The sequence below is a fragment of the Rana temporaria genome, chromosome 4, assembly GCF_905171775.1.
Source record: "Rana temporaria chromosome 4, aRanTem1.1, whole genome shotgun sequence".
In the NCBI taxonomy this organism is placed as follows: Eukaryota; Metazoa; Chordata; class Amphibia; order Anura; family Ranidae; genus Rana; species Rana temporaria.
The window spans coordinates 12,923,476-12,943,115 of record NC_053492.1 but is presented as its reverse complement, the minus strand read 5'-3'; the positions used below and the strand labels follow the sequence as shown (position 1 = coordinate 12,943,115).

General features: G+C 46.8%; 1 protein-coding gene across 1 annotated transcript; it reads left to right on the top strand.

The window, feature by feature from the left end:
- Window positions 1–7,108: 7,108 nt before the first annotated feature.
- LOC120935533 (gastrula zinc finger protein XlCGF17.1-like) lies at window positions 7,109–17,988 on the top strand. The gene is made up of 4 exons (XM_040347583.1): window positions 7,109–7,129; window positions 7,508–7,643; window positions 16,811–17,328; window positions 17,569–17,988. Exons 1-4 carry the CDS (start codon window positions 7,109–7,111, stop codon window positions 17,986–17,988), a joined length of 1,095 nt encoding a protein of 364 aa, XP_040203517.1.
- The last annotated feature ends 1,652 nt before the right edge of the window (window positions 17,989–19,640 follow it).

Sequence of the window (19,640 nt, the reverse complement as noted above, 5' to 3'; positions counted from 1 at the left end):
GAACACATGACACCTGTCAGATATACCCCTCCCCAGCATGCCTTGCGAGGAAGAAACTTCTCTAATTGGCTGCTGGGGAAAGCTTGCTCTGCCAGAACCCCTCTGGTGCCAACTGCTGGCCAGGGATGGTACCACATCCCTGGAGCACAGACTGACCCAGTGGATTTTTCTGGAACAACAGAAGTCACAATTTAAATAAAATTGTGAATGGGAGCAAAATAACTCTCCCATTCCCCACTAACTATAGCGTAGTGCCCATACTCAAAGTAAGGGGGCGCTACAAATATGTGTTCGGGTTTAAAGGGATGGCAAGCCTAGGGGTGTCCGTGTGAAACGGGTCCACAGAACATAACTAAAGTAATAGCCGTTTTATAGGCTAATAGGCAAGAGATTGTTAGACTAATTGTATGGGGGGGCTGGGCACTACCCTACAGGACATGTAACAAAGTACATAAATGAGAGGGGGAGGGGAGGAGAAACAGCCTGACCACTCTAGTGTAGTAAGTTCCAAAACAGTTTAAAAATGAATACTCAAAAAAGTAAATGAAAGACACACATGTAAAAACCAGGGGGAGGATGAGCTTGTAGTGGAGACACAGTCCCAAACACATGCAGCTAGATGGATGGACTGCTGTAGGCACAGGGTTCGGATTGCTATATGGGGAAACTGCTTGGATTGCACTGTCTGAGGGATGTCCTGAGACCCGGCCTATGAAGTGGTGTATATATGTACGATGTATACAACCTGCTACAGCAACACTGACATTTACAAAGAAAAACAATGATGTTTAAATTGCTAGTAACTGACAGTTCCCGGAAAAGGGGCGTGGCTTCTGCTGACATGGCTGGACGCAGTGTGCGAGAGCTCTGTGATGCACCTGGAGCCTCTGACTTACCACATATGACAGGCAGGCAGGCAGACCCGAAGCTGGGCGAGGGTTTGCTGTGTAGGAGGCACTGCTGAATTGTTTGTTCCTGCTGATAACACACTGATATGGCTGTCCCTGCTTGTCTGAATGAGCAAAGGTGTAGGAGGGGGGGGGACTAGGGTTGCCAACCGTTCCGTAAAATACGGAATTGTCCCGTATTTTCAACAGACAAGCGCTGTTCCGTATCAAACTGATACGGAACGCACTTTGTTCCATATTCCGCGGTACCTTATTGGTAGGGGTGCAACGGATCGTCACCGATCCGTAATCCGAACGGGTCACCCCGTTCGGATCGGCACACCCCGCGATCCGCGGAGCGCTCCGGAGCCTCGGCCTAGGAAAGTCCCCGGCTTCGGCCTAGCTCCGGAGCGGCGGCCATCTTACTCCACGCTTGTCAGAGCCCAGTGCACAGCGTGACACGCCTCCCCGCCTCAGCGCGCTGAGGCGGGGAGGCGTGTCACACTGGGCTCTGGCAAGCACACTGGGTGGAGCAAGATGGGACCACAGAGCACAGACAGGTATCCATCCCACCCCTTCCGGGAGACGACCTTGCAGAAAGTCCAGCCCTTCCTAACCAATCGGATCCCAGTGAGCCACACTGTAGGCAGCTGAACATGGTGGGTAACATTTACCCATATATTCAAAGCTTTCAATATTGCATTTACATTTCTGGTAAGCCAGACACAGCATAAGTTTCAGAATAACATTTCATCTGGAAGGCGGCTGGGCATTAAAAAGTTATCAGCCTTGAATCAAGCTCAAGCTGATCTTTTTCACTCCCTCTAGAAGAGACTCCCTGGAAGAAGAGACAACAAAATGGGACGGAGAGCAGAAAAAAGGGAAAGAGGGGCAGAGGGAGGAGAGCAAAGGGAAGGAGAGCAGAGAAAAGGGAAGGAGATTTAAAAAAGGGGAAGAGGAGCAGAGAAAAGGGATAAGAGAGCAAAGAAAATGGAAGGACAGCAGAAGGAGCAAAGAAAAGGGAAAGGAGAGCAAAGAAAACGGAAAGTGCAAAGAAAAGGGAAGGAGAGCAAAAAAAGGGGGGGAGAGTAGCAGATAAAATGGTATGGAAAGCAAAGAAAAAGTTATGGAAGTATAATTATATAAAAATATTTGCACTACACTTCCTTAAAATGTTGTCTTATTTTTTGCACAGGAAAAAACATCCCGCCCCGCCCACGCCCCCCCTCCCCCCCCTTCCTTATTTCCATTTCAGAAAGTTGGCAACCCTAGGGGGGACTGAGACAGGCAGAGGCAGAGCTGGTGTACAGGAGGGAGAGATATGCATTAGCATGGAGAGAGCTGCTGGGAGGAAAGGAGGCTGTGAGACTGAAGAGGAGACACATACTATCACAAAGACGAGGAGCAAGACAACACTGTGTATGGAGTAAATGGACTGTCGTCGTTTAGCTGAGGGAGTAATTATATTATTATTATTATTATTATTATAATAATAATAATAATACACGATTTATATAGCGCTAACAGCAGCGCTTTATAATGTAGAGGGACAGCACAATTACGATACAGTTCAATACAGAAGGGACCAGCTCGTAGATCTTACATTCTAAAGGGAGGGGGTGGTAGTACAAAAGGTAATAGCTGCAAAGGGATGATTTGATGGGGGTGGCTCGGGTACAGTTTTTAGGTGGGAGTGGGATAGGCTTCCCTGAATAAATGAGTTTTCAGGGATCTCCTAAAGGTGGACAGGGTAGGGGCTGATCGGACATACTGGGGCAGGAAGAGGCTCTAGAGAAGTCCTGAAGGCGAGCATGGAAGGAGATAACAAGGGATCTAGAGAGCAGGAGGTCCTGGGAGGAGCGGAGGGGACGATTTGGGCGATATCTGCAGATGAGGTTGGTGATGTAGATGGGGGCGATGTTGTGGCTGGCCTTGTATGTTGTGGTTAGTATTTTGAATTTTATATGGTGGGGGAGTGGAAGCCAGTGAAGGGATTGGCAGAGAGGAGCAGCAGTCATGGATCAGTTAGTAAAGTGTATTAGTCTAGTAGCAGAATTCATAATAGACTGAAGGGGGGATAGCCTGCTTAAGGGTAGGCCATTTAGGAGAGAGTTGCAGTAGTCAAGGTGGGAAATAATCAAGGAGTGAATAAGTGGCTTTGTGGTGGCAGTCAGGAAGGGGTGAATTCTAGAGATGTTGCGGAGGTTAAGACGGCAAGATTTCACCAGTGATTGGATGTGGGGGCTGAAGGAGAGGTCAGAGTCAAGGATTACCCCCAGCACCCTGGCATGTGTGGAGGGACCAATAGTTGTGCTTTTACATAGTTACACAGTAGGTGAGGTTGAAAAAAGACACAAGTCCATCAAGTTAAACCCATGTGTGTGATTATATGTCAGTATTACCTTGTATATCCCTGTTGATCTTAATGGTAAAGTCATGGGAGGGGAGGGGGGACCAGGAAGGAGGAAATATAACAAGCTCAGTTTTAGAAAGATTGAATTTGAGAAAGTGGTGTGACATCAATCGCGATATGTAATTTAGTAAGTTTGTGATCGGTGAGGAGATGGGGAGGGTTAGTTGAGGAGTGGAGATATAGATCTAGGGGTCATTGACGTAAAGGTTTTATGGGAAGCCATGGAAGGTTATCAACTGGCCCAGGGAAGAGGTATAGAGTGAGAATAGGAGGGACACAAGGACAGAGTCTTGGGTTACCCCAACAGAAAGAGGAAGAGGAGTGGAGGAGATGGAGTTGTAAATGACACTGAAAGTGCACTGAGAGGAATGGAATGATCTCTCTGTTGTGCTGGGCTGTATCACTGTTGAGTTTAAACCTATACAGGAGGTGCACAACTGAGCCCAGCTCTAACTGCAACCTGCCTCTAGTGGGTAGTATATATGCAAATTCTCTATTGGAACAAATTAAATGTAAATTGAGAATATGGTCAAAGCGCAGGAAAAATAAATTGTCAGCAACCGCTGCACAAGTATTACTCCGCCGGGACTATTTGATGATTTTCGGGCACAGGCGCAGTAATTCTTGTGCTGCGGTTCCCGGTAATTACATTACCCGGCAGATTGGTATAGAAGTGGACTTCAGGACAATGATTAAATTGTTGAAACTGCTGAATATAGATAAAAACTTGAGCCTAATAACTAGTCATGTTCCTCCCCGGCCACCAGCTAAGCAGATGGAGCCCAGTCCTAATGACATTAACTAGTCATGTTCCTCCCCGGCCACCAGCTAAGCAGAGGGAGCCCAGAGCCCAGTCCGGTCTGGATCACCACAAGCGGCAAGAACTTGAGCTGAGGGGTTCAACAGTCCTGTTGCTTCCCCTGGCCCCCAGCTAAGCAGAATCTTTTTTAATTGCTGCAGACGGGGGGGGGGGGGGTCTCTGGGGACCCTGATGTAAGCAGAGGCTCTCTGGGGACCCTGATGTAAGCAGAGGCTCTCTGGGTACCCTGATGTAAGCGGAGGCTCTCTGGGGACCCTGATGTAAGCAGAGGCTCTCTGGGGACCCTGATGTAAGCAGAGGCTCTCTGGGGACCCTGATGTAAGCAGAGGCTCTCTGGGGACCCTGATGTAAGCAGAGGCTCTCTGGGTACCCTGATGTAAGCGGAGGCTCTCTGGGGACCCTGATGTAAGCAGAGGATCTCTGGGGACCCTGATGTAAGCAGAGGCTCTCTGGGTACCCTGATGTAAGCGTAGGCTCTCTGGGTACCCTGATGTAAGCGGAGGCTCTCTGGGTACCCTAATGTAAGCGGAGGCTCTCTGGGGACCCCTGATTCTAAAGAAGAAAGTAAATACTTTCCTCCCCTGCTGACCTCACCGTTGAACACTGCCTACAGACTACAAAAGAGCAAGAGAAGACAGAGCTGTACACATGAAGATCAGCTTGTTGTTAAGGTGAGACAATACGAGAGGCAACAAAATAAACACCCCAATAATATGGACAGGGCTACAGATGTGTAAGAGCAGCAGTGATCACCATGCAGGAAAAACTAAAAGCAAAGAGTCCACCTATTAAACCCCTTACACCCCATTCTAATATATGTACAACCAATACCATCTTGATAATTCTCCACTATACCTCTACAGAGAAACCCGCTTAGATCACATGACCTCATCAATGAGGATGGAGGAGAACCGGAGTCACATGACTGAGAGGATATTAAACTTCACCCTGGAGATCATCTACCTGCTGACCGGAGAGGTGAGGAGGATTCTGGGAGGTCACATGACATCACTCTTATCTCTAATAATAAAACACAGATCTGAATGGAGAGGTGTTGAGGGTTCTGGGATTCTAACCTGATATTCCTATTGGTTTTCCAATATAGAGTTTTTCTCACCTAAAGTCTGGAGATCATATGACCATCACAGTGCCTCCATGTGACTCCCTAAAACCTGAGAGACACAACATGCAGAAGATTCTAGAAGTCACCAAGAAGATGATGGAGCTGCTGACAGGAGAGGTGAGCGGTGCCGGGAATTCTGGGACATTATCCAGTAACAGACAAGGGATGTGTCTGGATGGTGACTGTATCATTGTGTGTGTCAGGTTCCTATAAGGTGTCAGGATGTCACTGTCTATTTCTCCATGGAGGAGTGGGAGTATTTAGAAGGACACAAGGATCTCTACAAGGACGTCATGATGGACAATCAGCCGCCCCTCACATCACCGGGTAAGAGGAGACTTTATTGTAAAGGAGAGAGCAGTACGGAGGCTCCACCTAGATCCCCCATCATCTGATAAACACATAGAAACAATGTATTCAGTCAGTGTGTGTGTTTCCTACAGATGGATCCAGTAATGGGAACCCACCAGAGAGATGTCCCCGTCCTCTGTATTCCCGGGATTCCACACAGGAAGGTCACACCATCCCCCACCATCATCAGGTAGATGAGGAACAATCACTGATAGTATCATTAGGATCTGTACATTATCTGCATTGTTACAATTTATGTCATTTTTATTACATATTCAGAGTGGAAACCTGAGAGATTCTAAAGTTCATATTAAAGTCGAGATACAGGAGGAGGATGATGAGATTTGGGTGATGGAGGAATCAGAGTTTCTAAAAGAACACAAAGATCTGTACCAGGACACCATGGTGGAGTCATCCAGCTACAGAAACCCACCAGAGAGATGTCCCCGTCCTCTGTATTCCCGGGATTCCACACAGGAAGGTCACACCATCCCTCACCGTCATCAGGTGGGTGGAGCAGAGGTGAAAAAAGTCTCAATAGCGCAAGATTAAAATGATTATGGTAGACACAAAGGGAGCCAAGAGCATGTATATTCAAAAGGAGTTCAAATATCCACTTTCTAAACGTCTGCAGCTCTTCTTAATCCACTAGGGAAAAACAAACAGACAGGAGGTGCTGCCATCTACTGTAAATGTAACCATTTATTAACCACTTCACCCCCGGAGGATTTGGCTGCACAATGACCTGGCCATTTTTTTGCGATACGGCATTGCAACACTTTAACTGACAATTGCGTGGTCGTGCGACGTTGTACCCAAACAAAATTGACGTCCTTTTTTCCCAGAAATATAGCTTTCTTTCTGCGGTTATTTTTTGCGCTATAAATAAAAAAAAGAGCGTAAATTTTGAAAAAAAAACTATCTTTTACTTTTTACTATAATAAATATCCCCCAAAAATATATAAAAAAAAAAACGAATTTCTTTCTCAGTTTAGGCCGATATGTATTCTTCTACATGTTTTTGGTTAAAAAAAAAAAACGCAATAAGCGTTTATTGATTGGTTTATGAAAAAGTTATAGCATCTACAAAACAGGGGATAGATTTATGGCATTTTTTAATAATTTTTTTTATTAGTAATGGCGGCGATCTGCGATTTTGATCATGACTGCGACATTATGGCGGACACACCGGACACTTTTGACACTATTTTGGGACCATTGTCATTTATACAGCAATCAGTGCTAGAAAAATGCACTGATTACTGTGTAAATGACACTGGCAGGGAAGGGGTTAAACACTAGGGGGCGATGAAGGGGTTAAGTGTGTCCTAGGGAGTGATTCTAACTGTGGGTGGATGGGCTACCAGTGACATGACAGCGATCACTGCTCCTGATCTAAGGGAGCAGTAGATCCCTGCCATGTCACTAGGCAGAACAGGGAAATGCCTTGTTTAGTCCGTGAGACAATCGCAGGCACCCGGCAGACATCAATTCTGCAGGCACGCTCACCGAGCATGTGGCGGGGGCATGTACAGGTACGTTGCTTTGCGCAGCTGTGCCGTTCTGCCGACGTATATGTAGAGGTGGCGGTTGGCAAGTGGTTAAAAGCGATGATAAGCAAAGAGTTAAAATACATTCACAGAAATTTGGTTGACACTGGCATATCTCGAGTCCTTATGCGCTGACAAGCATCAGAAGTGCAAAGAGATAGCAGACATCTGAGTCTGGTAGATGTCAGGCTGGAAAGCTGGAGAGCTCCACTGAGCGGGTGGTAGAGAGAGATTGCTGCATTGTATTACCAGTGTCTGTATGCTCGGTGTACGATATTGTTATTTTGTATGAAACTGCGGTTAGTGAGTCGCCATGGGTGTGCTTCCTTGACAATGGTATTTTCCGCTATTCTGTTGGTTTAGGGTGAAGATCTGATGAACATGAAAGTTGAGGTCGAAGTAAAAAAGACGTATGTGAGGGATGATCAGCAATATACGGAGGAAGCTGGAATCGCGAGGACATTCAAAGAGGAGAACACCCCTACAGAGATCAGCACAGGTGAGCCAGAATATATTCTTCTGTTATCTCTGCTCTGTTACTGCACACTGATTGGTCCAGAGTAGGGTGGGATGTTAGTGATGTCATAGGTTGATAATAGTCACCTCCTTGTACTGATACCCGTCCTGCATATTAGATCTTCTTTTCTCTTAGATAAATCCCCTTCTCTGTGTTGTAGACACAATGGGCTGGATTCAGATACAATGGCACATAGTTATGACGGCGTAGAGTATCGAATATACGCTACGCCGACGTAGTGCCGAGCGGCGAGCACAGTATTCACAAAGCACTTGCTCCCAACGTTGTGCCGGCATAACGTAAATTAGTCGGCGTAAGCCGGCCTAATTCAAAGTAGGTGGAAGTGGGCGTGATCCATTTAAATGAAGGCCGTCCCGTGGAAGCATCCCAGTGCGCATGCTCAGAATCACGTCGGAAATACTCCCTAAGATACGTCGAATCACTGCCTACAACGTGAACGTAACCTACGCCCAGCCCTATTCACATACTACTACGTAAACAACGAAAAATACGACGGCTGTTTCCTGGTACATACCTTAACATGACTTACACCTGCTTTATGAGGCTTAACTTTATGCTGGATGTACGACTTACCTAAAGCACGTATATGAATGCGCCAGGCGCAATTACGTTCGTAAATTGCCGTATCTCCCTCATTTGCATATTTGCAATGAGGCGGCCAGCGTAGGAAAGTTACGTCGGTCGGAGGAAGCCTATTTTCAGGCGTATCTAGTTCTATGGGCACGGCGCATCGATACGACGGCGCACATTTACATTTATGCAGCGTATCTTGAGATACGTCGGCGTAAGTGCTTTGTGAATCTGGGCCATAGCGTCTACAAAATAGGGGATAGATTTATAGCATTTTTATTATTTTTGTTTTACTAGTAATGGCGGCGATCAGCGATTTTTATCGTGACTGCGATATTGCGGCAGACACATGGGACACTTTTGACACATTTTTGGGACTATTCACATTTATAGTGTTAATGGGTACTCCATGCAAGAAAGGGTCCTTCCGAAACATTTTTACTAGAGCCTCATTCAAGCATACAGCCTGGCTGGAGAAGAAAATAGAGAAGAAAAAGGGGAAGAGCATGCACCTCATTCCTCCTGAACCATATTAGGCTATGTGCCCTCAACATGTGGAGGTACCTTGCCTGGGGGACCACCCTGGCAAAGAACCTTGTCCACATCCTAATGAGGACAATGTCTTTGTAACGGACCACCTGCCACCTGGGTGCTTCTGCCAAGATACAGCTTCCTCCGATCTGGAACCAAGAACCAGGTATTATAGCTGAATATTGCACCCAGGAACTAGATGATACTAGCTTAGGTGCAAACTGGAACTAACTTTATTGTAAATTCACACAGAATACATATTACACAAAATCAGGTAAGAGCTTGATCACATTATCCTAAACCATGCAAACTGTAAACAGTAATCCCAACAGCACATCTAAGGAACAGCCAACAGCTACCAGTGATCTAATTTGAAGTAAGCTAATTAACAACTAGTGACTTAGGCAAGCCTAGGTGACTCAGGTCACTACCCACCCAGACAATGCTTTGATTAATCAGGGATCTCCGACTATTCGGCACCAATCTACCACAATCAATGAGACAAAACTCATAAAATGTTCCAGCAGTCTGAGGGAGATTGTTGATAAATATTTTGGTCCCGAGTGGAGAAGCTTCTCCAACTCAGTCTGCAGGAGGGCCACCATATTCCCTCTGACCATTCACTTGTACCAGATTAATATTACACCTTTTCATTCTCTCCCGAATGGAAGCTTTATTGTCTTCAATGAATTAATCCAAGCCTCGCTCTCAGCGTTCTGATTTCTAAATTGCTGCATTTGTAAATTTCAAAAGCCAATATAAAGGAATAGTAGTGGTAAAAAAGCACTTATGGGTTTAACCAATCTTGTTTTTTTTTGTACAATTCTCCTTTAAGGGGGCATGGCAATGGGTGTGTCCTATGCCTGCATACTTTTGCTGATAGGTGTCCCTCATTCCCATCTCAAAAAGTTGGAAGGTATGCTCCATGGGTCATATTAAGTGGATAGAACGCTAGCCCCTAGTCCCCTCCAAATTCCCCTGCCGCAGTTGGTTTTGTCACAGTGGTCTTCTCCTTAAACCGGGACTGCTGGTCTTGGGGGTGTGTGGGTGGAGACTTAATGAAATCTGGAATCCCCCCTTAAAATATGTGGACCCTCAGATCCCACCACCAGTGTGACTAACTACAGGGCACATAGTCACAATACTCTTGAGACGTGAGAGAAACCAGATCACTTCTGTAAACAAGTTGTACTAACTCTAAACCACCAGTAGATATCAGTATACATCAAACAATAGTAACCTGATGCTTTTCAATACAACACTGAAAAATATACAAATAGGTGGGATAGAACACCCACTTATTCACCTAGCAGTGTGAGGATGTGTTCCAATCCTAGTTACCGTAGCAGTTTCATAGGTTGGTGCCTCTTTTTTGAGCTGATCTATACTGTAGCTAAAGGTTAATATAAAACTCTATTAACAGTCTCGTTTAGGTGAAAAGTAATGAGAAAACGGAAACACTTATACAGTGGAACCTCGGTTTACTACTGTGAAGGACTTTTTGCCTATATGCTTCAGTCTAATTCTCTCCCTGCTATTTTAATGCTGTGGGTTAGAGGTAACAGGTGTTTTCATGTGTGACTCATCTCTCTCTGTAAAGACTGTTCATATGTTAAATAAGGCTAGCTTTTGAAAGGCCTTTAATTGTGTGATAACGCTGTCTACAACCTAGTGATGCTCAGAGGTGTTAATAGGTGTCAAACTGGATGCAGACGAAACGTCTGCCTAGGAAACTCAAGTGTGTGAAGGTGGTTTGTTGTTATGCTGTTTAAGGAATGTGCAGTGATTAGACATGATAATTGTCGGTCGGTGCCGACCTGTCTAGAATGTTTTAGTAATTAGCCTTAGTGTGTGATTAGGGGGGGTGGAGATTTCATTGTTGCTTGAATGTCTTGGACTGTATAAAAAGCTGAGAAGAAAACCATTAAAGTGTGTTGTTCCAGCAGTAAGCTTGGCATGTGTGGCTTATTGGGGCGACTCCAGGAATATTCCCCCTTGTGGAATATTGGGTGATTATCTTTATGGGAAGAAGGGAAGACTTTGACGGGGATATCATTCTAATACCGTCACAACTACCGGTAGTAACGCGGTTAACAAACATTTTGAAAGTCAAGCAACTTTTTTTTTTTTATTATTCTGACTAGGTTTGCGAGTGTTGTCTCGCAAAATGAAAAAATTGGGTGTGCAGTACTGCATTTGGCCTGAGGTGCGGGGGCCCTGGAGCCGAGCCCTTCGAAATACTCAGTTCCTAGGTGTTTCCTAGCCTTTCCGAGGTCAGCCGAGCTGTCCCTGGGCCTTTCCGTGTGTTTCCGAGTCTCTCCGGCATCCCTCCACCTATGGCAACATGCGGTATTGCATGCCATTGAAGTTGTTCCAGCAGTAAGCTTGGCATGTGTGGCTTATTGGGGCGACTCCAGGAATATTCCCCCTTGTGGAATATTGGGTGATTATCTTTATGGGAAGAAGGGAAGACTTTGACGGGGATATCATTCTAATACCGTCACAAATGGTGGCAGCAGTGGGATTTTCCCTTCTATTCCCCTTTACACCCGGATTCCAAGCAGACACTGGAAGAACTACTGGAAGTTCGTGGAAGGATTGCTAGCAACAAAACCAAGCGGGTCATCATAGCAGAATTAATGGAGACAGGGGCGGACTGACAACTCATGGGGCCCCCGGGCAATAGAAGATTATGGGGCCCCTCTGGCTTACAGATGGCCACCACGCCAGGAGGCAGTGCAGAGGCAGGGCAGCTAAAATCTTGGGATATTCACATTAAAAGCATGTCAGTTTCGGACATATCAGGGACAGATCTAAAATAAACACAGATTTTTACATACTGTCCCTGGTTTTACTGAGCCTGGCAACCCTGATGGGGCCCCCTAGTGGCATGGGGCCCTCGGGCAGTGCCCGAGTGACTCAATGGTCAGTCCGCCCCTGAATGGAGATAGATCAGGAGGACGGGATTGCAGCAACGCCAGCAGTACAAGAGATGGAGACACCAGTGATTCAGGAAGAGGAATCACCAGCCAACAAGCTAATGAGAGAGAAGCTAGCATGGTTCGGTCCGAACCCAACAGCGGATGTGGTGCTGAAAGTGATGGACCTGTTAGCGGAGGAGGCTAAACAAATAAGAGACGCAGAACTACAGTTAAAACTGGCAGCAGTCCGACAAGCAGCCGCACATTCTCCAAACAGTGAGTACAGCACAGCAGACACAAGGAAGATTCCGTTTAGCGCTTTTAAAGCTTTTGATGAAAAGGACTGTGAAATTGATAACTACCTGGCCGACTTTGAGCGACAATGTAACCTGCACCGAATAGCTAGAAGAGAGTGGGTTGCAATATTGTCAGGCAAACTGTCAGGCAAAGCTTCTGATGCTTTCCGGACCGTGCCAGATCAGGATATCCATAGCTACGCCCGGGTTAAAGAAGTGCTCCTGGCTCGTTATGCAGTAACCCCAGAGTCCCACCGACAGAAGTTCAGGGACTCACGCAAAACCACGAAAGACTCTTACGCGGAATGGGCATGCCAGTTATCCCTGTCGGCCTCTAACTGGGTTAACAGCAGCCAGGCCACCACCGCAGAGGACATTTTGCAACTAATGCTCCTGGAGCAATTTTACAATCACATCCAGACGGACGTCAAAGACTGGGTGAGGCCTCGTACACACGACAGAGGAACTCGACGTGCCAAACACATCGAGTTCAGGGATGAAGCCGCCGAGGAGCTCGGCGGGCCACCTTCTCCCATAGAACAACGAGAAAATAGAGAACATGTTCTCTATTTTCTCGACGAGTTCCTCGGCGGCTCCATCGGGCCAAAAGTGTACAGACGACAGAGTTTCTCGGCAGAATCCGGCTCTGACCGAGTTTCTCGCCGAATTCTGCCGAGAAACTCTGTCGTGTGTACGAGGCCTGAGAGATCGCAGGCCCATGACTCTACCAGAGGCCGCTAAGTTGGCGGATGAATATGCGGAAACTCGCAAGACGAACCAGGTCACACCACAGGTACAACCTCCACGACCAACGGTGCCCTCACACCCACCAGCCGCTAGATACCAACCTCCTAACAGACCGGTGACATCTAGCCCTCGCTATCCACGCCAGGAGGACAACGAACAACGCTGCTTCCGGTGCAAACAGCTGGGTCACTTCAAGCAGAATTGCCCCATGAATGACAACACCAGGTCAAATTGGTCTCAACCTGGGTACCGCCCACCAGCAGCAGCCCATTGTGTAGACTCGGCTTGGGATCTCCAGGAGCTGGGTCAGGAAGAACCATTGGACACCCTTTACGAAGTCCTCACGGTACAATCTGTTATTACGGACAACAGGGAACACCATTGTCAGCTGGTCATGGGTGACAGCCATGAGCCGGAGGGGCCTTGGAGGGAGCTGGGCAGAAAGAGGCACCGCCGGCTACCCCCCAAGAAGAAGAGGTCCTGGATGCCGTATAACAAGCTGACCTGGGAGGAGAAGAAGCGACTGGAGGAGAGCGAGTCGCAGCGGGCGTCCCAGATGCGGGCCGAGATGTTCGCCAAGGGCCCACCGGTGGCCCCTTACACCACCACCCAGTTTCTGATGATGAAGGACCACGTGGAGAGCCTGCAGGACATGAGCAAGCAGGATCTGATCCGTGAGTACATAGAGCTGGAGGAGTGCATAAGCCGCATGGAGGAGGAGAACAACCACCTGAGGTCACAGCGGGCTGACCCCCCCAGGCTCCATGAACTGGAGATGGAGCTGGAGAAGCTCAAAGAGGAGAACCGGCGGCTGCGGAGGGAGCAGAGGGTGGCTGACCCTATGGGGCACTGATCCCCCCCCCCCCGGACTCTGAGCACCAGTGCTACAGCATTTCAACAAATATAACTTTTTCTTTTTATGAATCTCCTGTGATTGTCACTTCAGAGCCATAACCTGCCCCTCCCATAGCGGGACACCTAGACGGCGGCGCACAGACCCATTCGCTGTCTTCACACTGACTTCTGGTGACTCTGCAGATCGCACAAAGACTTGGGGACTGACCGGCGTGTGATCTGACGACCCGGTGGCATACCTGAGTCGGGAGCAGTTGCCAAGGGAGGTCAGTTACGCCAAATGGAGTTAACCTCGGACTAAAAGCTCTGAACCCGTCAACCCTACTGGACCAGGGAAGGTCCAACCGGGTTTGCCGGAGCAGGGAGAAAAAGGGGGGCCATTGTGAAGGACTTTTTGCCTATATGCTTTAGTCTAATTCTCTCCCTGCTATTTTAATGCTGTGGGTTAGAAGTAACAGGTGTTTTCATGTGTGACTCATCTCTCTCTGTAAAGACTGTTCATATGTTAAATAAGGCTAGCTTTTGAAAGGCCTTTAATTGTGTGATAACGCTGTCTACAACCTAGTGATGCTCAGAGGTGTTAATAGGTGTCAAACTGGATGCAGACGAAACGTCTGCCTAGGAAACTCAAGTGTGTGAAGGTGGTTTGTTGTTATGCTGTTTAAGGAATGTGCAGTGATTAGACATGATAATTGTCGGTCGGTGCCGACCTGTCTAGAATGTTTTAGTAATTAGCCTTAGTGTGTGATTAGGGTGGGTGGAGATTTCATTGTTGCTTGAATGTCTTGGACTGTATAAAAAGCTGAGAAGAAAACCATTAAAGTGTGTTGTTCCAGCAGTAAGCTTGGCATGTGTGGCTTATTGGGGCGACTCCAGGAATATTCCCCCTTGTGGAATATTGGGTGTGTATCTTTATGGGAAGAAGGGAAGACTTTGACGGGGATATCATTCTAATACCGTCACAACTACCGGTAGTAACGCGGTTAACAAACATTTTGAAAGTCAAGCAACTTTTTTTTTTTTTATTATTCTGACTAGGTTTGCGAGTGTTGTCTCGCAAAATGAAAAAATTGGGTGTGCAGTACTGCATTTGGCCTGAGGTGCGGGGGCTCCGGAGCCGAGCCCTTCGAAATACTCAGTTCCTAGGTGTTTCCTAGCCTTTCCGAGGTCAGCCGAGCTGTCCCTGGGCCTTTCCGTGTGTTTCCGAGGCTCTCCGGCATCCCTCCACCTCTGGCAACATGCGGTATTGCATGCCATTGAAGTCAATGCGTAATGAATTATTTTAGTCTCCGTTGAATTCTATGGGGAAACTCGCTTTGATATGCGAGTGCTTGGGATTACGACAATTCTCCTGGAGCGGATTATGCTCGTAATCCAAGGTACCGCTGTATTTGCAAAATAAAATACTTCGTAAAGCTAGGGTTGTCCCGATACCACTTTTTTAGGACCGAGTACAAGTACCGATACTTTTTTTCATGTACTCGCCGATACCGATTACCGATACTTTTTTTAAATGTGTCCCCACAAATGCAGCCATGTGTCCCCACAAATGCAGCCATGTGTCCCCCCAAAAATGCAGCCATGTGTCCCCCCAGAGATGCAGCCATGTCCCCCCAGAGATGCAGCCATGTCCCCCCAGAAATGCAGCCATGTCCCCACAGAGAAAGCCAAGCCAAGCCCTCTCCCCCCGCCGCCGCCTAGTTGATCAGCGCAGGGAACATTACAGATTTCATTTGAATAGCTGTGTGTTCCCCGCCGTGCCATGTCATATATAGCCCCTCCCCCTTGTCTGGGCACTTTGATAGACAGATCACCCATCCAATCCTGGGAGGGGGATCTGTCTATCAAACTGCCCGGACAAGGGGGAGGGGCTATATATGACGTGGCGCAGTGGGCTTGGCTTTCTCTTTGAGGACTGCTCGGCTCCGCTCCCCGCCCCCTCCCCACCCCCTCTCCACCCGCTCTCCGCCCCCTCTCCACCCGCTCTCTAGAAAAAAAGTATCGGGTCTGGCATCGGGAGCACTTGCGTGAGTACTCGTGCAAACGCTCAGTATTGGTCCCGATACCGATACTAGTATCGGTATCGGGAAAACCCTACTTAAAACACCATCCAGTACTGCTTGTCACCAGAAGCCTAGGCCAGTGGCCACTTGTTCTATGCTAAAGGGTCTTCAAGTCTAAACTTTGAACCTCTTCATTATCAGAGATCACATGACCCAGTGCCTAGGCTTGTGGTTGTGTGAAGAGCATGCCCCTCCCAGTCCCCATTGGTTCCTGCTCTTCTGACAAGGCTGTGTAAATGTAGAAGTGATCTGGGAGGAGGACCAAACGCCCTTTCACTGAAGAGGGGAAGTTGCATCTGGTTAAGACATTCACAGAGAACATCTGCTCAATAAAATCTACCTGATCCAGATTTTGGGCTAGATTCAGGTAGATTTGCGCATTGTTACAGCGGTGTAGCGTATTGTATTTACGCTACGCCGCCGTAAGTGAGGCAAGTGCTGTATTCACAAAGCACTTGCCTCCTAAGTTACGGCAGCGCAGCGTAAATGGGGCCGGCATAAGCGCGCCTAATTCAAATGAGTATCAGGGGGCGTGTTTTATGTAAATGAGTGGTGACCCGACGTGATTGACGTTTTTTACGAACGGCGCATGCGCCGTCCGTGTACATATCCCAGTGTGCATTGCTCCAAAGTACGCCGCAAGGACGTATTGGTTTCGACGTGAACGTAAATTACGTCCAGCCCCATTCACGGACGACTTACGCAAACGACGTAAAATTTTCAAATTTCGACGCGGGAAGGACGGCCATACTTAACATTGGCTACGCCACCTAGGGGGCAGCTTTATCTTTACGCAGCGTATCTCTTACGGAAACGGCGTATCTTTACTGCGACGGGCAAGCGTACGTTCGTGAATCGGCGTATTTAGTCATTTACATATTCTACGCCGAAATCAACAGGAGCGCCACCTAGCGGCCAGCGGAAAAATTGCACCCTAAGATACGACAGCGCAGGCCGTCGTATCTTAGCTAGGTTTAAGTGTATCTCAGTTTGAGCATACACTTAAACTTACGACGGGCTTAGATTCCAAGTTACGTCAGCGTATCTACTGACACGCCGGCGTAACTCTTTGTGAATCTAGCCCGAAATCTTGATTTAGGTGAACTAACCCTCTTGTATCTGATCATGTTTTTATATTTTTCCAGAACACGCTATTGAGGAACCCTCACAGAATCATTTCACTTTATCTCTAAGCTGTAAAATGGAAGATGAGGACATCATAAGAGATTGTTCAGGAGAAAAGACAATGAGCTCAGCTATGGATGGAGGACTTCACAGTGTGGATAGATCATCAAATCCCTCTGACTCTGAGCAACCTCGTATTGTGAGGGATGGTGCCGGAATTAAGGAGGAGGAGGCGGCATGTTCCTGCCCTGAATGTGGGGAAAGTTTCAGCTCTTTGTCCCATCTTTACATGCACCAGAGTTCTCACAAGAGAAAAAATCCCTATTCCTGTCCTGAGTGCGGGAAATGTTTTACACAGAAATTGGACCTTGTTAGACATGAAGCATCTCACACAGAGAAAAAGCCATTTTCCTGCTCTGAGTGTGGAAGAAGTTTTTTACTGAAATCAAGCCTTGTTAGACATCAAAGATCTCACACAGGGGAGAAGCCGTATTTCTGCGCTGAGTGCGGGAAATTCTTTTCACAGAAATCAATCCTTGTTAGACATCAAATGTCTCACACAGGCGAGAGGCCGTTCTCCTGCCCCAAGTGTGGGAAATGTTATATACGGAAATCAGACTGTATTATGCATCAGAGATCTCACACGGGGGAGAAGCCGTATTCCTGCCCTCAGTGCGGTAAAAGTTTTTTTAAGAGGTCCAATCTTTACAGACATCAGAGGATTCACACGGGGGAGAAGCCATATTCCTGTCCCGACTGTGGGAAATCTTATCCACAGAAAGCAAGACTTGTCACACATCAAAGATCTCACACGGGGGAGAAGCCGTATTCCTGCACTGAGTGCGGTAGAAGATTTTCAGAGAAGCCCACTCTTTACAGACATCTGAGGACTCACACAGGGGAGAAGCCGTATTCTTGTCCTGAGCTATATTCCTGTCCTTACTGTGGGAAATCTTATTCACAGAAATCAGACCTTGTTATACATCAAAGATCCCACACAGGCGATAAGCCGTATTCCTGCCTTGAGTGCGGGAAATGTTTTCCATGGAAATCAAGACTTGTTATGCATCAAAGATCTCATACGGGGGACAAGCCGTTTTCCTGCCCTGAATGTGATAAAAGTTTTTTACAGAAATCTGACCTTGTTAGACATCAAAGATCTCACAGAGGAGAGAAACCGTATGACTGCCCTGAGTGAGGACATTTTTTTTCAGCAAAGTCTTTACAATCATCAAATTCTAAGAGATACAGCACAAAGGCTTATGCCGCGTACACACGGTCAAAAAATTCCACCAGCAAAAGTCAGATGTGAGCTTTTGGTCGGAAATTCTGACCGTGTGTATGCTCCATCGGACTTTTACTGTTGGAATTTCCGCCAGCAAAACATTGAGAGCAGGTTCTCAATTTTTCCGACGGGAAAAATTCTGATCGGAAATTCCGATCGTCTCTAGCAATTCCGACGTGCAAAACTTTGACGCATGCTCGGAAGCATTGAACTTAATTTTCTCGGCCGTTGTAGTGTTGTATGTCACCGCGCTCTTGACGGTTGAAAGTTCAGAGAACTTTTGTGTGGCCGTGTGTATGCAAGTCAAGCTTGAGCAGAATTCCGTCGGAAAAAACATCCAAAGTTTTTCCGACCGAAAATCCGATCATGTGTACGGGGCATTATACACTAGTATGTTTAAACAGTTTTGTTTATTAAAAACATAACCGCTTCAGCTCCGGAAGGTTTACCCCCCCCCTCCCCTTCATGACCAGACCATTTTTTGCGATACAGCACTGAGTTAATTTAGCTGACAATTGCGCGATTGTATGATGCTGTACCCAAATAAAATGTATGTTCTTTTTTCCCCCACAAATAGAGCTTTCTTTTGGTGATATTTGATCAACTCTGCAGTTTTTATTCTTTGCGTTATAAACCAAAAAAGACTGACAATTTTGAAAAAAAAATATATATAATATTTTACTTACTGTTATAAAACCTATCCAATAAAACAAACAAAAAAAATCAAATTTCTTCATCAATTTAGTCCAATACTTTATGTATTCTACTACATGTTTTTGGTAAAAAAAAATCTCAATAAGCGTATAATGATTGGTTTGCACAAAAGTTATAGCGCCTACAAACTATAGGATATATTTATGGAATTTTTATTTATTTATTTAATTTACTAGTAATAGCTGCGATTAGCGGTTTTTAGCGGGACTGCGACATTGCGGCGGACACTAATGCCGCGTACACATGATCGGTTCAACCGATGAGAATGGTCTGATGGACCGTTTTCATCGGTCAAAACCGATCGTGTGTGGGCGCCATCGGTTAAAAAAAAGGCAACTTGTTTTCAATTTAACCGATGGATTCCTAACCGATAGGACAAAACCGATCGTTGGTAGGCACAACCATCGGTTCAAAATCCACACATGCTCAGAATCAAGTCGACGCTTGCTTGGAAGCATTGAACTTCGTTTTTTCAGCACGTTGTGTGTTTTACGTCACCGCATTCTGACACGATCGTTTTTTTAACCGATGGTGTGTAGGCGCGACGGACCATCAGTCAGCTTCATCGGTTAACCGATGAAAACGGTCCATCAGTCCGTTCTCATCGGATGGACTGATCGTTTGTACAAGGCATCAGTGACACTTTTTTGGGGACCAGTGACACTAATACAGTGACCAGTGCTAAAAAATGTGCACTGTCACTGTACTAATGACACTGGCAGGGAAGGGGTTAAAATCGACGATCAAAGGGTTAAGTGTGTCCCTAGGGCAGACCTGGGCAAACTACGGCCCGGCGGACCTTTTAATCCGGCCCACCCCCGCCGCCGCTGCCACGTTAATCACCGCGGCGG

What these genes read in the sequence shown, in the direction of transcription:
- LOC120935533 (XM_040347583.1), top strand. Translation starts at nt 7,109, where the DNA reads ATGTGGCGGGGGCATGTACAG. An exon ending in TGTGGCGGGGGCATGTACAG is followed by an intron (nt 7,130 to 7,507) that starts GTACGTTGCTTT and finishes CTGTTGGTTTAG; the next exon opens with GGTGAAGATCTGATGAACAT. An exon ending in TTTCACAGAAATCAATCCTT is followed by an intron (nt 17,329 to 17,568) that starts GTTAGACATCAA and finishes TCTTATCCACAG; the next exon opens with AAAGCAAGACTTGTCACACA.